General features: G+C 36.8%; 1 protein-coding gene across 1 annotated transcript in view; it reads left to right on the top strand.

The window, feature by feature from the left end:
* DYNC1LI1 (dynein cytoplasmic 1 light intermediate chain 1) overlaps positions 1-3,300 on the top strand; it is a 40,366-nt gene extending 37,066 nt beyond the window's left edge. The window contains exons 12-13 of the mRNA XM_047739102.1: positions 172-327; positions 2,357-3,300. Of these exons, the coding sequence (XP_047595058.1) occupies positions 172-327; positions 2,357-2,469 (269 nt within the window). The 3' untranslated portion in view covers positions 2,470-3,300. The remainder of the gene's footprint in view (positions 1-171; positions 328-2,356) is intronic.
* Positions 3,301-17,123: the final 13,823 nt, after the last annotated feature.

Raw genomic sequence — 17,123 nt, 5'->3', positions numbered from 1 at the left:
ATGGATAGATTAGAGTTTAGTTACCCAGGCTGAAAAGACTTGAATTTGGAGTACACAGCTCTTAAACTTTAAGTATTAATTGCTTTCTGGGTGTGATTACTATAATAATAATTTATAGAAGAATCTAATGTTTTGAGTGAAAGTTTTTCGGTTTTTGTTTTTTTTTAATAGCTGGAGCTACAAGTGAAGGTGTCCTGGCAAATTTCTTCAATAGTTTGCTGAGTAAAAAGACTGGCTCTCCAGGAGGCCCAGGTGTGGGCAGTGGTAGCCCTGGAAGTGGGGCTGGAGGTGGAAGCAGTGGTTTACCACCATCTGCCAAGAAATCGGGTAATGTTCCTAGAGCTTTTTTTTAAATAGCTTTATCAAATATAATTTACATACCATGAAGTTCTCTCATTTAAAATATACAATTTAGGGGCACCTGGGTGGTTCAGTCAGTTAAGCATCTGCCTTTGGCTCAGGTCATGATCTCAGGTCATGATCCGAAAGGCCCTGGGATGGAGCCCCTGCATCAGGCTCCCTGCTTGGTGGGGAGCCTGCTTCTCCCTCTCTCTGCTTGCCACTCCCCCTGTTTGTGCACTCTCTCTCTGCATCAGATAAATAAAATCTTTTAAAAAAATTGTTTCTTAAAAAGGATGCTCAAGAAATATTAAAAAAAATAAAGTATACAATTCGGTATTATAGTATATTTACAGAGGTATGCAAACCATTATAATCTAATTTTGAAACATTTTAATCTCCTCAAAAACAAACCTCTTGCCTATTTGCAGTAACTTTTTCCCTTGTAATCCCCTAGTCCTAGGCAACCACTGATCTTCTTTCTGTCTTTGTGGATTTGCCTGTCTGGAGATTTCATATAAATGGAATCGTATAGCATATGCCTTCTTTAGTGTTTTCAAGGTCCATCCACGTTGTAGCACGTATCATTTCTCCTTATTACTGAATAAAATTCCATTGTATAAATATGCCACATTAGTTGATGGGCATTTAAATTGTTTCCATTTTTGCCATTATAAATAGAACCACTGTGAACATATGCTTTTGACAGATGTTTGACAAATGCCATGTTTTATGTTTTCATTTCTCTTGGGTATATACCCAGAGAGGAATCATTGGGTCATATGGTAACTCTATATTTAAAGTTTTTGAAGAACTGCCAGAGTGTTTTGCAAAACATTGCAGCATTTTATATTTCCAGCAAGAGAGAATGAGGGTACCAATCTCTCCACATCCTCTCCAACATTTGTTTTTGTCCATCTTTTTGAATAGAGCCATCCTAGTGACTGTGAAGTCTCGTTGTGGCTTTGATTTACTTCTCTTTGATAGCTAATGATGTCGAGAATCTTTCTTCTGTTAGTTAACCATTTGTAGATCTTTGGAGAAATGTCTATTCAAATCCTTTGCCTATTTTTAAGTTGGGTTATTTGTCTTTATATTGTTGAATTTTAAGTGTTCTTTATATATTCTGTGTCCTAGATCTTTATCAGATATAGGATTTGCAGATGTTTTCTCCCCTTGTATTGGTTATCCTTTCACCTCTTGACAGTGTCCTCTGAAGCACTAAAGTGTTTTTTTTTTGTTGTTTTTTTTTTTAAAGATTTTATTTATTTATTTGACAGAGAGAGATCACAAGCAGGCAGAAAGGCAGGCAGAGAGACAGGAGGAAGCAGGCTCCCTGCTGAGCAGAGAGCCCGATGCGGGACTCGATCCCAGGACTCTGAGATCATGACCTGAGCCGAAGGCAGCGGCTTAACCCACTGAGCCATCCAGGCGCCCTGAAGCACTAAAGTGTTTAATTTTTATGAAGTTCAGTCTATTTTTCTTTTGTTGCTTGTGTAACTACCCTTTAAACAGACCTTTTAACCCATTTTCCTTTTTAATCCCATCTTCTTGCCATCCTTTCCACAAATACCATTGTGCAGCCACCATTTTTGGAACCTTTTACAGGTTTCTGAGTATAAACAATTACTTCTTGGCTTTTCCCACTGCCAGTGTAGAAGATTAAGCTTTCCCAAGACTATAAATATGGTTACTGCTCATTCATACTCTTTCTACATTGCAAAATTTTGTTGCTGTTTTCTCTTTTACTGTTCTTACTGTCCTATGCCTTTACAAATATCTTTATGAGATTAAGTGATAGGTGCTAGTTTTATTTCCATTTAGTAACAGACCCCATAATGTAAAATGAGGGGATTTATTTTTTTTTGTGGGATTTATTTTTAAATTAAGGATGTTTATATAACTTAGTATGCTAGATAAAGTTAATGAAACTGTTGGCGGCTTTTAAATGAAGAGACATTGGTGTAAAAGATACTTTGACTTCTATCTAAATCTTGTTTCTTTTCCTTCAATGTAGGCCAGAAGCCTGTCCTATCAGATGTTCACGCAGAACTAGACAGAATTGCACGCAAACCAGTTACAGTTTCTCCTACAACACCTACATCTCCTACAGAAGGAGAAGCTTCTTGAAGATACCAAATAAAGCCATTTATTCAGTTTTCTGGGATAATGTAAACTGGCCTCTGCCTTCTCCTTCAAAAGTGGAATTAGGGAACTGGAGTGCTTTTTCAGATGGACTAAATTTCTTTCTTTCTTTTTTTTTTTTTTTTTTTTTGGGTGGCCCATTTTTATAAAAGGAAGCTATACAGAAGAAAAATTATTCTACACTACGTAGGATTGCTGTTTGCATTGCCACTTTGCATAAGGAAATAATTTGGGATTTTGAAAAACTCAAAATTTATAAGTCTGAAATATAGCCATGTGATCATACTCTACAGGCTATTTAAAACATAAGAGGGTTTAGGAAAGGCAGAAAATAATATGCTTTGGGCATTTGACTGACTTGGAAGTCCAAGCTTGTTTTAGTTAAGACTGTTAAAATCGTTTGGAAAATTATGTTAGTTTTGCTGGAAAAGAGAAAATTATCAGTTGTCAGATTTTCCACACCAACGTAAATATACCACCACACATGGAATATGCTGAGAAAACTATCAGATAGCATTTTATACACTAGTCATTGTCTCAACCCACAATCCTGTAATTTGTCATCAAAATATGATTTTGAAATATTGGCCGAGATTCATTTCTTTAACTGAGAAGAAAAGAAAGCACACTGCCTAAATGGATAAAAGAAAAATGCAGAGGTTATTAAAATGTAAAGAGGTAACAGTCTTTGGATTTGTCTATCTATATCTATATCAACATATAGGTATAGATATATATATGGCTCTGCCTTAATATACCCCTTTTTTGTTTGTGACTTTCAACTGTAATCAGTTAATAAAGTATTTATTCTCTGCATTCAGGTTCAAATAACTTGTTGCATTCTCTTACACATAATTTGTATTTATTGGACAATGATTAAGATTCATTTGTATGTTGAGATGTTTGACTTAATAGGATTATATTAAGTACTCTGATCTTTGTAAGAGACAAGTGAATACATGAGATTCACTATCCTATAAGTTTCCTTAAATTGGGAGTTTACCTTGATCAGCACATCTTCCCCACAAGCATGTCTTGAACTACAGAATCTTATGTTAGCATTTCTAGTAGATAAAATGTAGCCTTTTATCATTATTTATTGGGCAGAAGCTGATTTAAAAGCTTGGCAGATGCACTGACACGTAGGTCCTCTTCCCCTGAATTTTCAGTACTGTTTTTAAATGCTTGTTTTAGAACCTTCATAAGAACAATTTGACTTCTTACTGAAATTCAACTAGAGAACACATGCACATTTAACTTTATTGAATAAATGGCTATTGCCCTATACATTGGCCTTCATTATTACTTTAAAATAAATATTCCAAAGATTTTTTTCTTCAGCAAAATGTTTGAGGAAAATACCTCTACTATCTAACATAATCCTTTCATTAAAACTTTACTTTTAAACAGTATTTGGCTCCTAATAGTTGAGTGTAAATGCTAAAAATACTTGAGAGGATAATAATTTGTTTCAAGATGGGAAAAACTTAGGTTGTTCACAGGCATGGAAAAATGAATTTGTAAAAGCATTTTTGCTTGAGGAAATATGAGACGAAAAATGCCACTGATAGAATCTTTAGTCTGGAAAGGGTTCTGCAGTCATGGTGTTGTAAAGAGGTTATTTTGAAGTAGTGCTTGATGAAATAAGGGAGACTAATGAAAGAAAATCACTGACTGGGCATCATGGTATACTTTGGTATGTCTGCTGTGTTTGCATGTCTAGGCCAACTCGTTCTTTTCTGTGTGCCATTGGAGATGTACTAGAAAATCCTTGGAATTAATTGAGTCATTAGCGGAAATAACTGTAATTATTCACTTTATAGGGTATTCAGTTTTAACTAATCTGCAACCTTGTGTTTACCATGTTTAAACCTTAAGCCAATTTTTGTCCCTATTTTTTGCAAGAATTTGTTTTTAAACTACTTAAATCTTTTTGTTTTTAAGCACTTTTTATTGACGTATACATTAGAGAAAAGTATACAGATTACAGGTTACATGGTTTGAAAGACCACTAATCAGCACCAAGATCAAGAAGGACATTACTGGCATCCCATATGCTTCCTATGTGCCCTCCTCATCAGCACCCCTACCTAACCCACCAAGTGACCAATGCCCCAACTTCCACAGCCATAGATAAGTTTTATTTATTTTTAAGCTTTATACAAATAGGATCTTTAGAGTTTATATTCTTTCGGTGCAAGTCTTTCCAATTTTAGTTCTCTGACACATCAACAAATGTATGTAGCCATAATAATTATCCATCTTCATTGCCTCATAATACTCTACCATGCAAATATGCTATAATTTATCCATTATGCTATTGATGGGTGTATATTAATTTCATATTGCTGCTGTAACAAGTTACCACAATTTAGTGGCTTAAAACCGTACAAATTTATGATCTTACCATTCTGGGGGTCAGAAGTCCAAAATCAGTCTTATTGGGCTGAAGTTAAAGTGTCAGCAGTGCTGATTTCATTTGGAGGCTCCAAGGAGTATCCGTTTCCTTCCTTTCCAGCTTCTAGAGGCTGCTTGCATTCCTTGGGTTCTTGGCCCCTTCTCCATCTTCAAGGCCAACCGCATAGCATCTTCAGCTGGGTGCGTCCTGCACATGGCTTCTCACTCTGAACCTGCTGCCTCCCTCATGTCAGCAACCGTGTGATTAACTTGGGCCCACCTGAGCAATCCAATGTAAGCTCCCTCAACACTTCACTCTCCTTGCTAGCATAGCATGATTTCTGAAGAGAAATTGGGCGTCATTCTTATCTTTGCTCCTCTGTAGGTGTTTTTTTTTCCCCCCTTTGGCTTCTTTCAAAGTTTTTTGCCTTTGATTTTATGTGGTTTGTTATGTTATGCCTAGGTGTAGTTTTTTGGAATTTATACTTTGTGTTCTGTAAACTTTCTGGATTTGTGGTTTAGTGTCTTGACATTAATTTGGGGGAAATTCTTAGTCATTATTGCTTCAAATATTTTTCTGTTCCTTTCTTCTGGTAATTCCATTATATATATGTTACATCTTTGTAGTCCCACAAATTTGGGATATTCTGTTCCTTGCCCCTCTCCCCCTCCGGTCTTTTTTCTCTTTGCTTTTTAGTACTTGGAGTTTCTATTAACATATATTGTCACCCAGAGATTCTTTCCACAGCCGTATCGTGTCAACTAATTAGCCCGTGGAAAGCACTCTTCATTTCTGTTATAGTTTTTTTTTTAACTCTACCTTTGTTTTTTATTCTTTCTTAGAATTTCCATCTGTTTGCTTATTATTACCTGTCTGTTCTTGCATGTTGCCTACTTTTTCTGTTAGAGCCCTTAGCATATTAATCATAGTTGTTTTAAATTCATGACCTGATAATTCATCATTTTTGCCATATTTGAATCTGATTCTCATGCTGCCTCTGTCTCTTCAAAATACTTTTTGCCTTTTACTATGCTTTGTAATTTTCTGTTGATAGCTGGACATGATACACTGGGTAAAAACTACTCCAGTGAATAGACTGTTAGTAATGAGGTGGTCAGGTGTTGGGGGGAGGAGAAGCATTCCCTAGTCCTGTGATTAGGTGTCAGTGAGCCTGCACCCCTGGGCTGTGAACTTCACAAGTCCTTCCCAGACCCCATTTCCACCCCCAAGGCCTTACACCTTAAGTGGACAAGATGGCTAGATGGGGAACACCAGGGGATTTTTCTCATTTTCCCCTTTGACATCCTGGTAGAGCTCATGGAGGTAAAATTCACAAAAGCATGGGGAACCCCCTGTGACTGGGGGTTTTTAACTCACAGACTTGACTGCTGTTAGTCTCCAGCAACTTGTCAATTACAGTTTAGACTTTCTTACCCCAGAACTCACACCCTCAGAGGTTTCTGCTTGGGAGTTTCTAGTTAAGCAAGTTGTTACTCTATGTCCACTTGCCAATCTCTAATTCAGGGGACAAGGGTTGGCCCTGGGACCTCACTTCTCTGACAAATCTAAAAAGAGTAGATTTTTCAGTTCAGCCTTTTGCTTGTTAGAGTAGAGAGATGACTTCCAAACTCCTTACTTGCTGGCTTGGATACTGGAAGTCTCATTTCTCCCTCTCAAAATCCTAAACACATCTGCAAAGTCCCTTTGCCAAACAAGGTAACATTCCCAGGTCCCCAGGGATTAGGATATGGACATCTTTGTAGGATCATCATTAAGCCTCCCTACAGGATGTTAGCAGCTTTCAGCTTTCCCAATGCTATTATGAATTGTGCTGTTACGAACACTCAGATGTGTCTGGTGGGAAATATATTCTAATTTCTATTGAGTATGTACATAGATGTGGATTGCTAGGTCCAAAGGCTATGTGTATACTCAGCTTTAGTAGATAATGCCAAACAGTTTTTCCAAAAAGGTATAAGAATTTCCATTCCTGGGAGAAGATATTTGTAAATGATATACTAATAAGTCTAGTATCCAGATTATGCAAAAAATTCTTAAAACTCAAGGAACCTAAACTTAAAATGGTCAAAGAATTTAAATAGACATTTCTCAAAAAAAAAAAAAAAAAACACAAATGACAAGCACAGGAAAGATGCTTATTCTCATTTGCAGCTGGGGAAATGCAAACCAAACCACAATGGGATACCACTTTACAACCTAAATAAAAAATGAATGTTGGCAAAGATGTGGAGAAATTAGAACCTCAACATTGCTGGTGGGAATGTAAAATGTAAAATGGCAACCACTTTGGGTAGCAATGTGGTGTTCCTCCTAAGAATATACAAGAGTATACATGTCCTAAGAATAAGCATGTCGTATTACCATACGACCCAGCAATGCCACTCCTAGATAAGTACCCCAAAGAATGAGAACATATGTCCTCACAGAAACTCGTATACAAATGGTTATAGCAGCATTATTCCTAATAGCGATAAGATGTAAACAACCCAGACATCTACCAACAGGAAAATAGATAAACAAAATGTGGCATATGCTAAAATGGAAAAATTTTCAGCCATAAAAAGGAATGAAGTATTGATACATGTTATAACATGGATAAACCTCGAATGCATGTTAAATGAAAGAAACTAGTCAATAAAGTCATGATATAGGATTCCATTCATGCAAAATGTCCAGAATGGGCAAATCCATTGAGGCAGAAAGTAGATTAGTAGTCTGTCTTTAGTTTGAGACATGCTAGCAGGTATACAGTAGGATATTCTAGTGGTTTTAGTTGTATTTCCTTGATAACTAATGAAGTTAAACATATTTCATGTTTATTGGCCGTATAGATCCCCTTTTTTGTAAAGTACCTGTTCAAGAGTCTGGAGTCTAGTCCTTTTTTCTTTTTCTTTTTTGGGGGGAGGTTGGGGATAGGGGTGGGAGGAAGGTGAGGGGGAAACTATCTGACTTTTTCTTACTGACTTACTCTTTACATATTCAGGATGCTAATCCTGGTCAAATATGTATTGTAAATATCATCTCTCATTTTGTGGTTTGCCTTTTTACCCTCTTATTGGTATCTTTTGATGAATAGGAGTTATTGATTTTAATGTTTCATTTGTCAGCTTTTCTTTATTGTTTTTGCTTTTATGACCTATTTTAAAGAAATCTTTGCCTGCCTTCAAGGTGATGATATTCTATGATTTTTTTTTTCTAAAGGATTTATTTTACTTTTCTATAATCCTGGGATTGATTTTATGCATGGTATGAAGTAGGGAACAATATTTTTTTTTCTTTACTATGGGTAGTCAATTAATTCAGTACCAGTATTGGAAAAAAATCATCCTTTTTCACCTCACTGCAGTGCCCCCTGGGTCATAATTTGTCAATTTATATATAATTCTGTTTCTTGGCTTTCTATTCTATTTGCCAGTTTGCCTATAATATACCAGTACTACACTCTCAATCTCTGTCCTTTATCTGGTAACCAAGTCCTCCAATATTGTTTTTCCTTAAGATTGCTTTTGCTATTCTTGACTCTTTGCATTTCCATATAAACTTTGGTATTAACTGGTCCATACACACACACACACACATACACACACTCTGCATTTTGATTGAGATTGCTTTGAGTTTATAGATCAATTTGAGGTTCATTTGTCATCTTTAAAACATCTTCCAAACTATGTACAGGACTATCCTGCCACTTACGTAGATTTTCTCTATCAATATTTATATTTTTCAATGTATCATCCTGCATCTCCTGTCGGTAGATTATTTTTTCCAGTGAATTTTTTGATGCTGTCATAAATGACATCCTTTTAAAATTTCATTTTATTTGTTGCTGGTGTATAGAAATACATCTTTTTCATATTATCCAGAAATCTTATTCAAATCCCTTTATTAGTGTAATAGTTCATGTGAAATTTTTTATGGATTTTTCTACATAGAATTATGTTATCTGCAGATAACGAGTTTTATTTCCTCCTTTTTAATGTTGTCTTGCTTTATGACACCTGTGCACCAGTACAGAATACTACAGAACCAATGAGAGGAAGCATCTTTATCTTGTTCCCCATCTCAGAGTGAAAGCTTTTACTGTTCCACTGTTGAGTGTTTTTGCTGCATGCTTTTTGTGATACTCTAGCAAAGAAAGTTCTCTTCTTTCCTAGTTACTTTATATCATGAGTTTTATCATGAATGAGTGTTGGATTTTATAAACTGTTTTTCTTTATCGAGATACTCATTTTCTTTTTTTTTTCCTGTTAATGGTATCATTGACATTACCTTTTAAGAATATTAAGCCAACTTTGTATTTCTGAAATAAACTTGATCTTGATGTATTAGTTTTATTATATTGCTGGATTTGAGTTGCTAACATTTTATTAGGATTTTACATTATGCGCCTAAGAAAGATTGGCATGTAATTTTTATTTCTCATCATGTGTTTGTCAGTGTTTGATATCAAGATTATGTTGACCTCATAAATCAAGTTGGGAAGTCTTCTCTTTTTGTATTCTTTGTAAAGAGTTTGTTAAAGACTGGTGTAAATCTTGTCAATTTGTTTCTTTAAAACTATCTGACATCAATTTATAAGGCCTTTGTGGAACTTAACAATAGCCCAAATAGTAATATCCATTACAGTTTTCTTATTTGGGCTTCATTTTTCAGAGAAATTACTTTTTCAGTCTGCAAAATGTCAGAATATGGGAATTCCTCCTTCATGTAGCACCTTATTAATGTCTGTAACAAACAATTGTTCCCCATGCTGAAACAGGATGGCAGTCAATGTCAGGGAATTCTTGCTGAATGTGTAAGACTTCTCCTATGATCATCATTATTTTAGGGAATCTTGGGAAAAATTATGATTCATGCATACAATAAAAAATACAAAGTTATTAACGTGAAGAAGCACATGGATTCAAGAATATTTTTAAAAATACTTCTCAATCATATAACTAGAGAATAGATGGATATGATCATACTTTGAGAAATAGTTGTTACTCTCCATTTTCTAAAACTATGGCTACATAGAGGTATATATACACATATACATACACACTTAAACATTTGGGGCAGAATGGTACCTCGATACCATTGTATCACCAAAATCTCTTTAGAATTAGCTGGCGACAATTCTTTTCTGTCTTCTCTTGGGTCAAGATTTTTTTCTAAAATTCAAATACCATGATTCTCCAATTTTTTGTCATGGGACTCCTTTACACTGTACTTAATAAGGAGACTCCAAAGAATTAATTATGTGGGTCATATTAAAACATAAAAATATGGGTCATATCTATCTATATTTGATGTATTATAAAAGCTGAAATTTTTAAAATATAATAATAGGAAGGCTATTACGTATTAAATAGCCTTTTTTAGGGCTGACTGGGTGGCTCAGATGGTTTAGCGTCTGCCTTGGTCTCAGGTCATGATCCCAGGGTGCTGGGATCAAGTCCTGCATTGGGCTCTCTGCTCAGTGGAGAGTCTGCGTCTCCATCTCCCTCTGCCCCTCCCCCTGCTTATGCTCTCTCTCTCTCTTTCTCAAATGGATAAATAAAATATTTTTTAAAAAAATAACATTTTTTATAGAAAATAACTTTTACAAAACAAATGTATTGAAAAGAGTGTCATTGGTTTTACGTTTCTACAAATTTTTTTAATGTCTAGCTTACTAGAAGACACCTGGATTCTTTTAACTGCTGTATTACATCTGATGTCATGTTGTTTGGTTGAATTCTGTGAAGGAAATGCAGCCTCACAAATATATAGATGGAAAGGGTAGGAGTATTTTAATAGCTCTTCCAGATAATTGTAGATTTTCTTTTTGTTTCTAAAACTCAAGAAATTGTAGTTTTATAAAGGTCAGTTGCAGTGTAATGCATCGATCTGTCTTGAATTTTGAATGGATTTTTCTCATGTGATTTGATAACATTATTCATTGGTCTTTTAGAAAATACCAGTTCACTGAGTTAGAGTTCTTCCAAGTATTGACATGTCTTATAGAATATCAAATCACATTTTTAGTAATATTACTGATCTCTTTAGAAGAGTTTAAGACATGAGGTGCCTGGATGGTTTAATCAGTTAAGTGTCTGCCTTCAGCTCAGGTCATGACCCCAGGGTCCTGGGATAGAGCCCCCCAATGAGCCCCACATCAGGCTCCCTGCTCAGTAGAGACTATGCTTCTCCCTCTGCCCCTCCTTCCAGCTCATGCTTATGCTCTTTCACTCTCTTTCTCCTCTCAAATAAATAAAATCTTAGAAAGAGAGAGAGAGAAAGAAAAAAGTTTAAATGATAGGAAACTAACAAGCTCAGGGACAGATACAGGTTGTTCAAAATTCTTTTTTTCTCTGGAAAGTTCAAATTTTACCAGTGTAGTGAATACTACCAGTTTTATTCCTTGTACTGGCAGGCTCACTTCATTCATTTTTGAGAAAATGCCTGCCAAATACTGAAGTCTGAAAAACCAAGTGGCCTATAAGTAGTTCTTTCAAGTAAATATGGTGAAATAAAGTGGCTGTTCAGCTTATAACTATTCAATAGCACAAATGCTTTTCCTTGAAACATCATTGTACTTCAGTATAGAGCAGAAGTAATGTACGTATACTTCCCATTTCCTTATACAGAATTTGAAATAAGGCTGGGTACCAAATGGTTACAACTTAATAAAACCAATAATTTTTACCTCATTAAGAGAGTTCTTAAGTGAAATCAGCTTTTTTTTTTTTTTCACACATAGTAGTAAAGAATACAATGACTATAAATTCAGTTTGGTGCTATTGCCTTGCTTCGTGCTGGAATGCCAGTAGCTTTATTCTACCAGCAGTGCAAACAACTGTCCACACGGTGAAAAAGCCAAATGACCTCTTAGTAGTCTTATGAGAATAATTTTGACCTTCCAGAAACTGCAAAGGTCTCAAGACCTCTGGGGGGGTCCCCTGACCACCCTGAGAACTGTTGTTATAATCCAAAGTCAAATTACTCCTTTGATTTTGCCCCGTGTTGGCTTAGAATTTAAAACAAGGCTTTCATTCCAAAGTTTTGGTTGATACACTGTAGAATGTGACTCTTCCAGCATCTTCTATTGAAATGTTTTCTGTCTGGAATGCTGCAACTTTGCCATTGTTGGCTGAGTGAGACTTGTATTCTTTTGTGTTTCGTGTGTGTGCACTCGGGCTGTCTCCAAGTCTGGCTCACATAGAAAGGACTGTAGACGGCAGGTGATGACCACGTCTCTCGCTGCTCTAACACGGCTTGACATTTGGAGCACACTCAACCTTCGAGTCAAATAGACTTACTTCAGCCCTGCCCTGCGAGATACCCAAGCACCTTAGCAACCACCTCCATGAGAACCTTCACGTACAAGACTTGCAGTGCCAGGACATTGTGGAAAGAGCCAGAAGAGCTGGGCTACCCGCATTTACTAGTCACATGACTGTGGAAGAGGCCTCTGTTGTCCTGCAGCCTTAGTTTCATCATCTGGATGGTGGCCAGCACAGCCTGTCCAGGTGTAGGGTCACAAGTGAGGATAAAAAAGAGGGAGCTTGTAGAAGTGCTATGTAAACTGTGAGGGGTCACACACATTTAAGTTTTTATTGCCACAGGGGAAGGCATTTTAATTTATATAAGTGTCATAAACACTAGTCCCATGCATAAATGACTCAAGCAAGCATTTTTAGATATTACCCTAAATGTATTAGTGTAATCAGACCTCTTCTGACAAGCAGTTGCAAGGCAGTTGCTACCTTGTGTGCTTGTTTTACAAAAAATATATATATATGTATATTTATACACTATACATATATTGTATATACATATATATAGATCAACTGCTAGCTCTTTGTAAAGAAGAAATTAGATCTATGCCTAACATCAGTCACAAGAATAAACTCCAAATGTATCAGACCTAGATATAAAATATGCAACCATACAAGTATTAAAAGAAAATAAAAAATGAAACGCTTTTGCATCTGAGTGGGAAAAGGCTTTCTAACTTTAATTCAATCCACAGGTAATAAAAAAAATTTAAATTCAAGTACATAAAAATGATTGAAAAACACATGATGACAAAAAGCACCTTAAGCAAAGCCAAAAGGCAAATAAAAATGTAGAGAGAAAATATTTGTAATATATCACAGATAAAGAGCTAATATTCCTAATTACATGAAGAACTCTTAAAATAAGAAGTGGGTAGCCAAAACCCCTGTAGTAAGTAAATAGGTAAAGGACATGAACAGACAAGTAAAAAATAATATAAAAACAGCCCTTGAACATGTACAAATATGTTTAACTTTCCTTAGGAAGAAATGCAAATCAAAACTACATTGAAATATTTATTTCTTCCCATCAGAATGAAAAAAATTCAAAAACCTGACAACGCTTGATTGGAGAGGGGATGCAGAAATAGATGTATTCATTCACGGCTCCTGGGAGTGCAAAACGACCTCTAGTGAGGGACATTTGCAGTATTTAAAGAAACGAACCCCTCAAACTCAGCAATCATGGAACTTACCCTAAACTTTCCTATCTGACAGTACAAACGTAGTATTCACACAGATACTCAGTGCGGCATTATTTGTAATTGCAAAATATTGGAAGCAACCTAAATGCCTGTACACAGGAAATTGGATGAATAAACTGTAGGACAGCCACACAATGGAGTACTATGTGATTATTCAGAAAAAAATGTGAAGATGATTTCCATGAACTGATAGGGAGCAACTTCCAAGATGGTATCTGTCTCTTTCCACCAAAGAGACACAGGAAAGATCTCCAGTAACAGTCACAAGTTGTGACCTGCGGCGGGTGGTTGGGTGAAATGAGATGGAAGGTATAAAGGCTGAGCAGCACTTCTCTAAGGATACCCTTTTGTATGATTTTCCTTTGAGATTTGTTAATTTTTCACATTTTCAAAAGATAATATTTATTCAACGACGAGGAAAAATCTCTAAGACGGGGGCATGTCTGGGTGGCGCAGCTGGTGAAGCATCTGACTCCTGATTTTGGCTCAGGTCATGATCTCGGGGGCCCGGGACTGAGCCCCACGTTGGGCTCCATGTTCATTGGAGAGTCTGCTTGTCCCCTTCCACTCTGCCTCTTCCCCGCTCGCGTCATCTCTCTGTCTCTAAAATAAATAAATAAATATCTTTAAAAAACAACAACAAACCTCTAACACAGTTTTCTATAATCTTTTATGACTCTATGAGCTATGAGGGAAAGTCTTGTGTTAAGGGTGGCCTTGTGAAGACAGGGACTCCCCGTAATCCAAATCCCAACCTGGACCCCACCTTCTCTCTTCCCAGTCAGAAGCATCTACCCTTCTTCATCACATCTGTCCCCCAACTAATCAGATTGTCCTGTAGTAAAATACCCAACTGATGGGGCACTGGAGTGGCTCAGTTGTTAAGCATCTGCCTTTGGCTCAGGTCAGGATCCCAGGATCGCAGGAGCCTGCTTCTCCCTCTACCCCTCCCCCCACTGTGATATCTCTCTCTCTTTCTCTCTCTCTCTCTCTCCCTCCCTCCCTCTCTCAAATAAATAAATAATAATAATTAAAAATACCCAACTGATAATGAGAGCAAGGGCGCTAAGCAACCCATGGTGTCCTCCTTGCCCCCCAGGCCAAATATCACTGTGGAATTAACTCCCTGCAGAGAGCAGAAACCCTAGATCAAAAAGCATTACTAGCATTCCTTTGCCCTTGCAGCCCTCTGCTGGTATAAATGAAATGTGGAGATTGAACATGTTGATGTCTTTTCCTCTCTATTCTAGTTTGTTGGGAGAGGAACTTGATAAACTATCATCCCAAGAAGATCTCTGATCCAAACTTTTCTTTGCATATCTGGCATTCTTGTCCACTCTGCGGCGTTTGGAAACGTTGGTAAGGAAAAGGTAAGACTGTTGCTTTGCCTTCCATAGCACCACTTCCTGTGTTCTCCTGCTGGCGATGAACACCTCTTTATTTCTCTGCCTCCTCCTCACCTTCTCTCCCACTCCCTCCAAAGCTCTAGCCTAAATCCTCTCCTTTCTATAGGTGCTTCCCCTTAACAATCGTCAGTTCTGTGTGTCCCCGCAAATGCCTTATCTCTTCCAATGCTCCAGATCCAAGTTTGAAACAATTTACCAGGAACTCCACCTGATGCCCTCAGGCACTGAAACCTCCGGCCTAATCTGACTTTTTCATCTGTATTTTGTTGAGACAGATGGTCCAAAACCTGGAAATAAGACAAAAGGATTATTGACTGCTCTTACCCATGTCCTACTAGAATAGTGTCCTCAAAGTATGGTCTTAGCCCAGCAGCATCAGGCATCACCTGGGAACTTGTTAGAAATGTACTACACTTGATCTTAGCCAAAAGGCCGAGAAGCGATTGTTAGAAATGTAAAGTTTGAGGTTCTACTCAGGATCTACTGAGGCAAAAACTGTGGAGATGGGGCCCAGAAGTCTGGGGTTTAACAAGCCCTCCAGTGATTATGATGATCACTCAAGTTCAAGAAATAATGAACAGGAACAGGGCTGGCAAACTATGAGCCAAATCCAGCCCAATGCCTGTTTTCATGAAGTTTTATTGGAATACGACAGCATTATGGCATTTAGTTTTACGCTACAACAGCAAGATTGAGGTGAGTGGCTGCGATAGAGACTTTTATGTCTGTGACAGAGACTTAAATGTCCTTCATAATCCGAAAGACTTACTATCTGGCCCTTTACAGAAAAAGTTTGCCAACCCCTGGACTAGCAGCAAATCATCTACCAAACCCTCTTATGGGTCATTGTTGGTTGAAAGATAATTTGATGTGACTTACTATTTATTACTCAGCTGGGCCCAGAGTCTGTGAAGTTAGGTGTTAATTATAGAAGATTGATAAGCTACAAATGATTTTTGTCTGATAGAGGTGAAATGATTTCTCTCTGCTAGAGTTAATCACAAAGGCAACAATTTTATTGTCCTTATAGAGGTTAGTCAATTTTAAGTCTAACCTAGCAACCATATTCCAGCATTTTTTCCCTTTCACTATATATTTTTAAACACTATACATACATCCATATAATATATGTACACAGATATACACACATACCACCATCCCTTGTATCCTCCTCTGGACCAGTTTTACTTTCTCCTGATTGCTTTACTAATAAATTAAATCTCTGAAACATGCTCACTATATACTTATATGAGAGTCATCTTTTTAATTCTTTGAAACTTATACTTTGACACTGACAAGGGTTAATGCTTCCTTCCTCCTCAAACAAACCAGTCTCCAAGTCTCACTGATTTTACCTCCTACATATTGTCTTCTGTGACTCCTCTCTGTCCTTCCTTCCTTCCATCTTTGTGCCTGTGTATACTTTCTTTGGCTTCTTTCCTATTGCCTCTCTGCCTACAGTAAGTATCCTCTGTCCTGTTTTCTTCATGTCCAAGGGTAAGTATCCTCTAACCCCCAGTTTGAAATTCTACCAGGCTGATCCTTTAGCTGCAAGTGATTTCTCTTTGCTCTTTCCTAGCACATTTAATTTGTATCTCTTTTGTAGCACATATCACTTTCTATTTCATGACATGGTCTTTTATGGAGGTTTCTGGGGCCTCATTGTAGGACTTCATCTATGATTCGACTTTGTATCCACATTATTGCCTAACTGTGCTAATATAGATAAGAAAGCTAATAAAAGTTTTTGAGTAGGGACGGCTGAAAAATCAAAATCTCAACGGAAAAAAAGTAGCACCAAATTATTTTTTGAATGTCTAAAATCTCATCAAAGTGTATTTTCTATCTCTTTTTGTGAATGTTTCCTCTGCCTCATTTAAAAAATATTAACTATATAATATTGAAGGAGAAAAAAGAATATTCTTCAAAACTTAAATGAGCCTTTCTTTTTTTCTCTTTGGTAGATCTTTTCTCCATAAATAAGATTTATCATTTTGCTGTGGCAAATCTCAGCATTTAACTGTTCAGTGTTGTTTATTCATGACCAAACATGACAGTTTCCCTACTGGATGCCCCCATCAAATGGAGTCCCTAATTCAAGTGTCTGTTCATGAAGCCCTAAACTCTTTATTTGATTTTTTTTTAATCAAGAAAACTTAAGCGATGCACAGTTGTTATTGTTGTTGTTTTAACTGGGAGGGGTATTAGTGCCTTAATCTAACTGATTTGGGCACCCCTAAATCAATCAGGACAAAAGAAGTTATGGTACATCTGCTGTCCTCTGCGTAATGGCTTTCATTCTTATCAT

The sequence above is a fragment of the Lutra lutra genome, chromosome 1 (genome assembly GCF_902655055.1).
Source record: "Lutra lutra chromosome 1, mLutLut1.2, whole genome shotgun sequence".
Lineage (NCBI taxonomy): Eukaryota > Metazoa > Chordata > Mammalia > Carnivora > Mustelidae > Lutra > Lutra lutra.
Note: the sequence above shows the minus strand (reverse complement) of the source record. Positions and strands in the feature narration are given on the sequence as shown.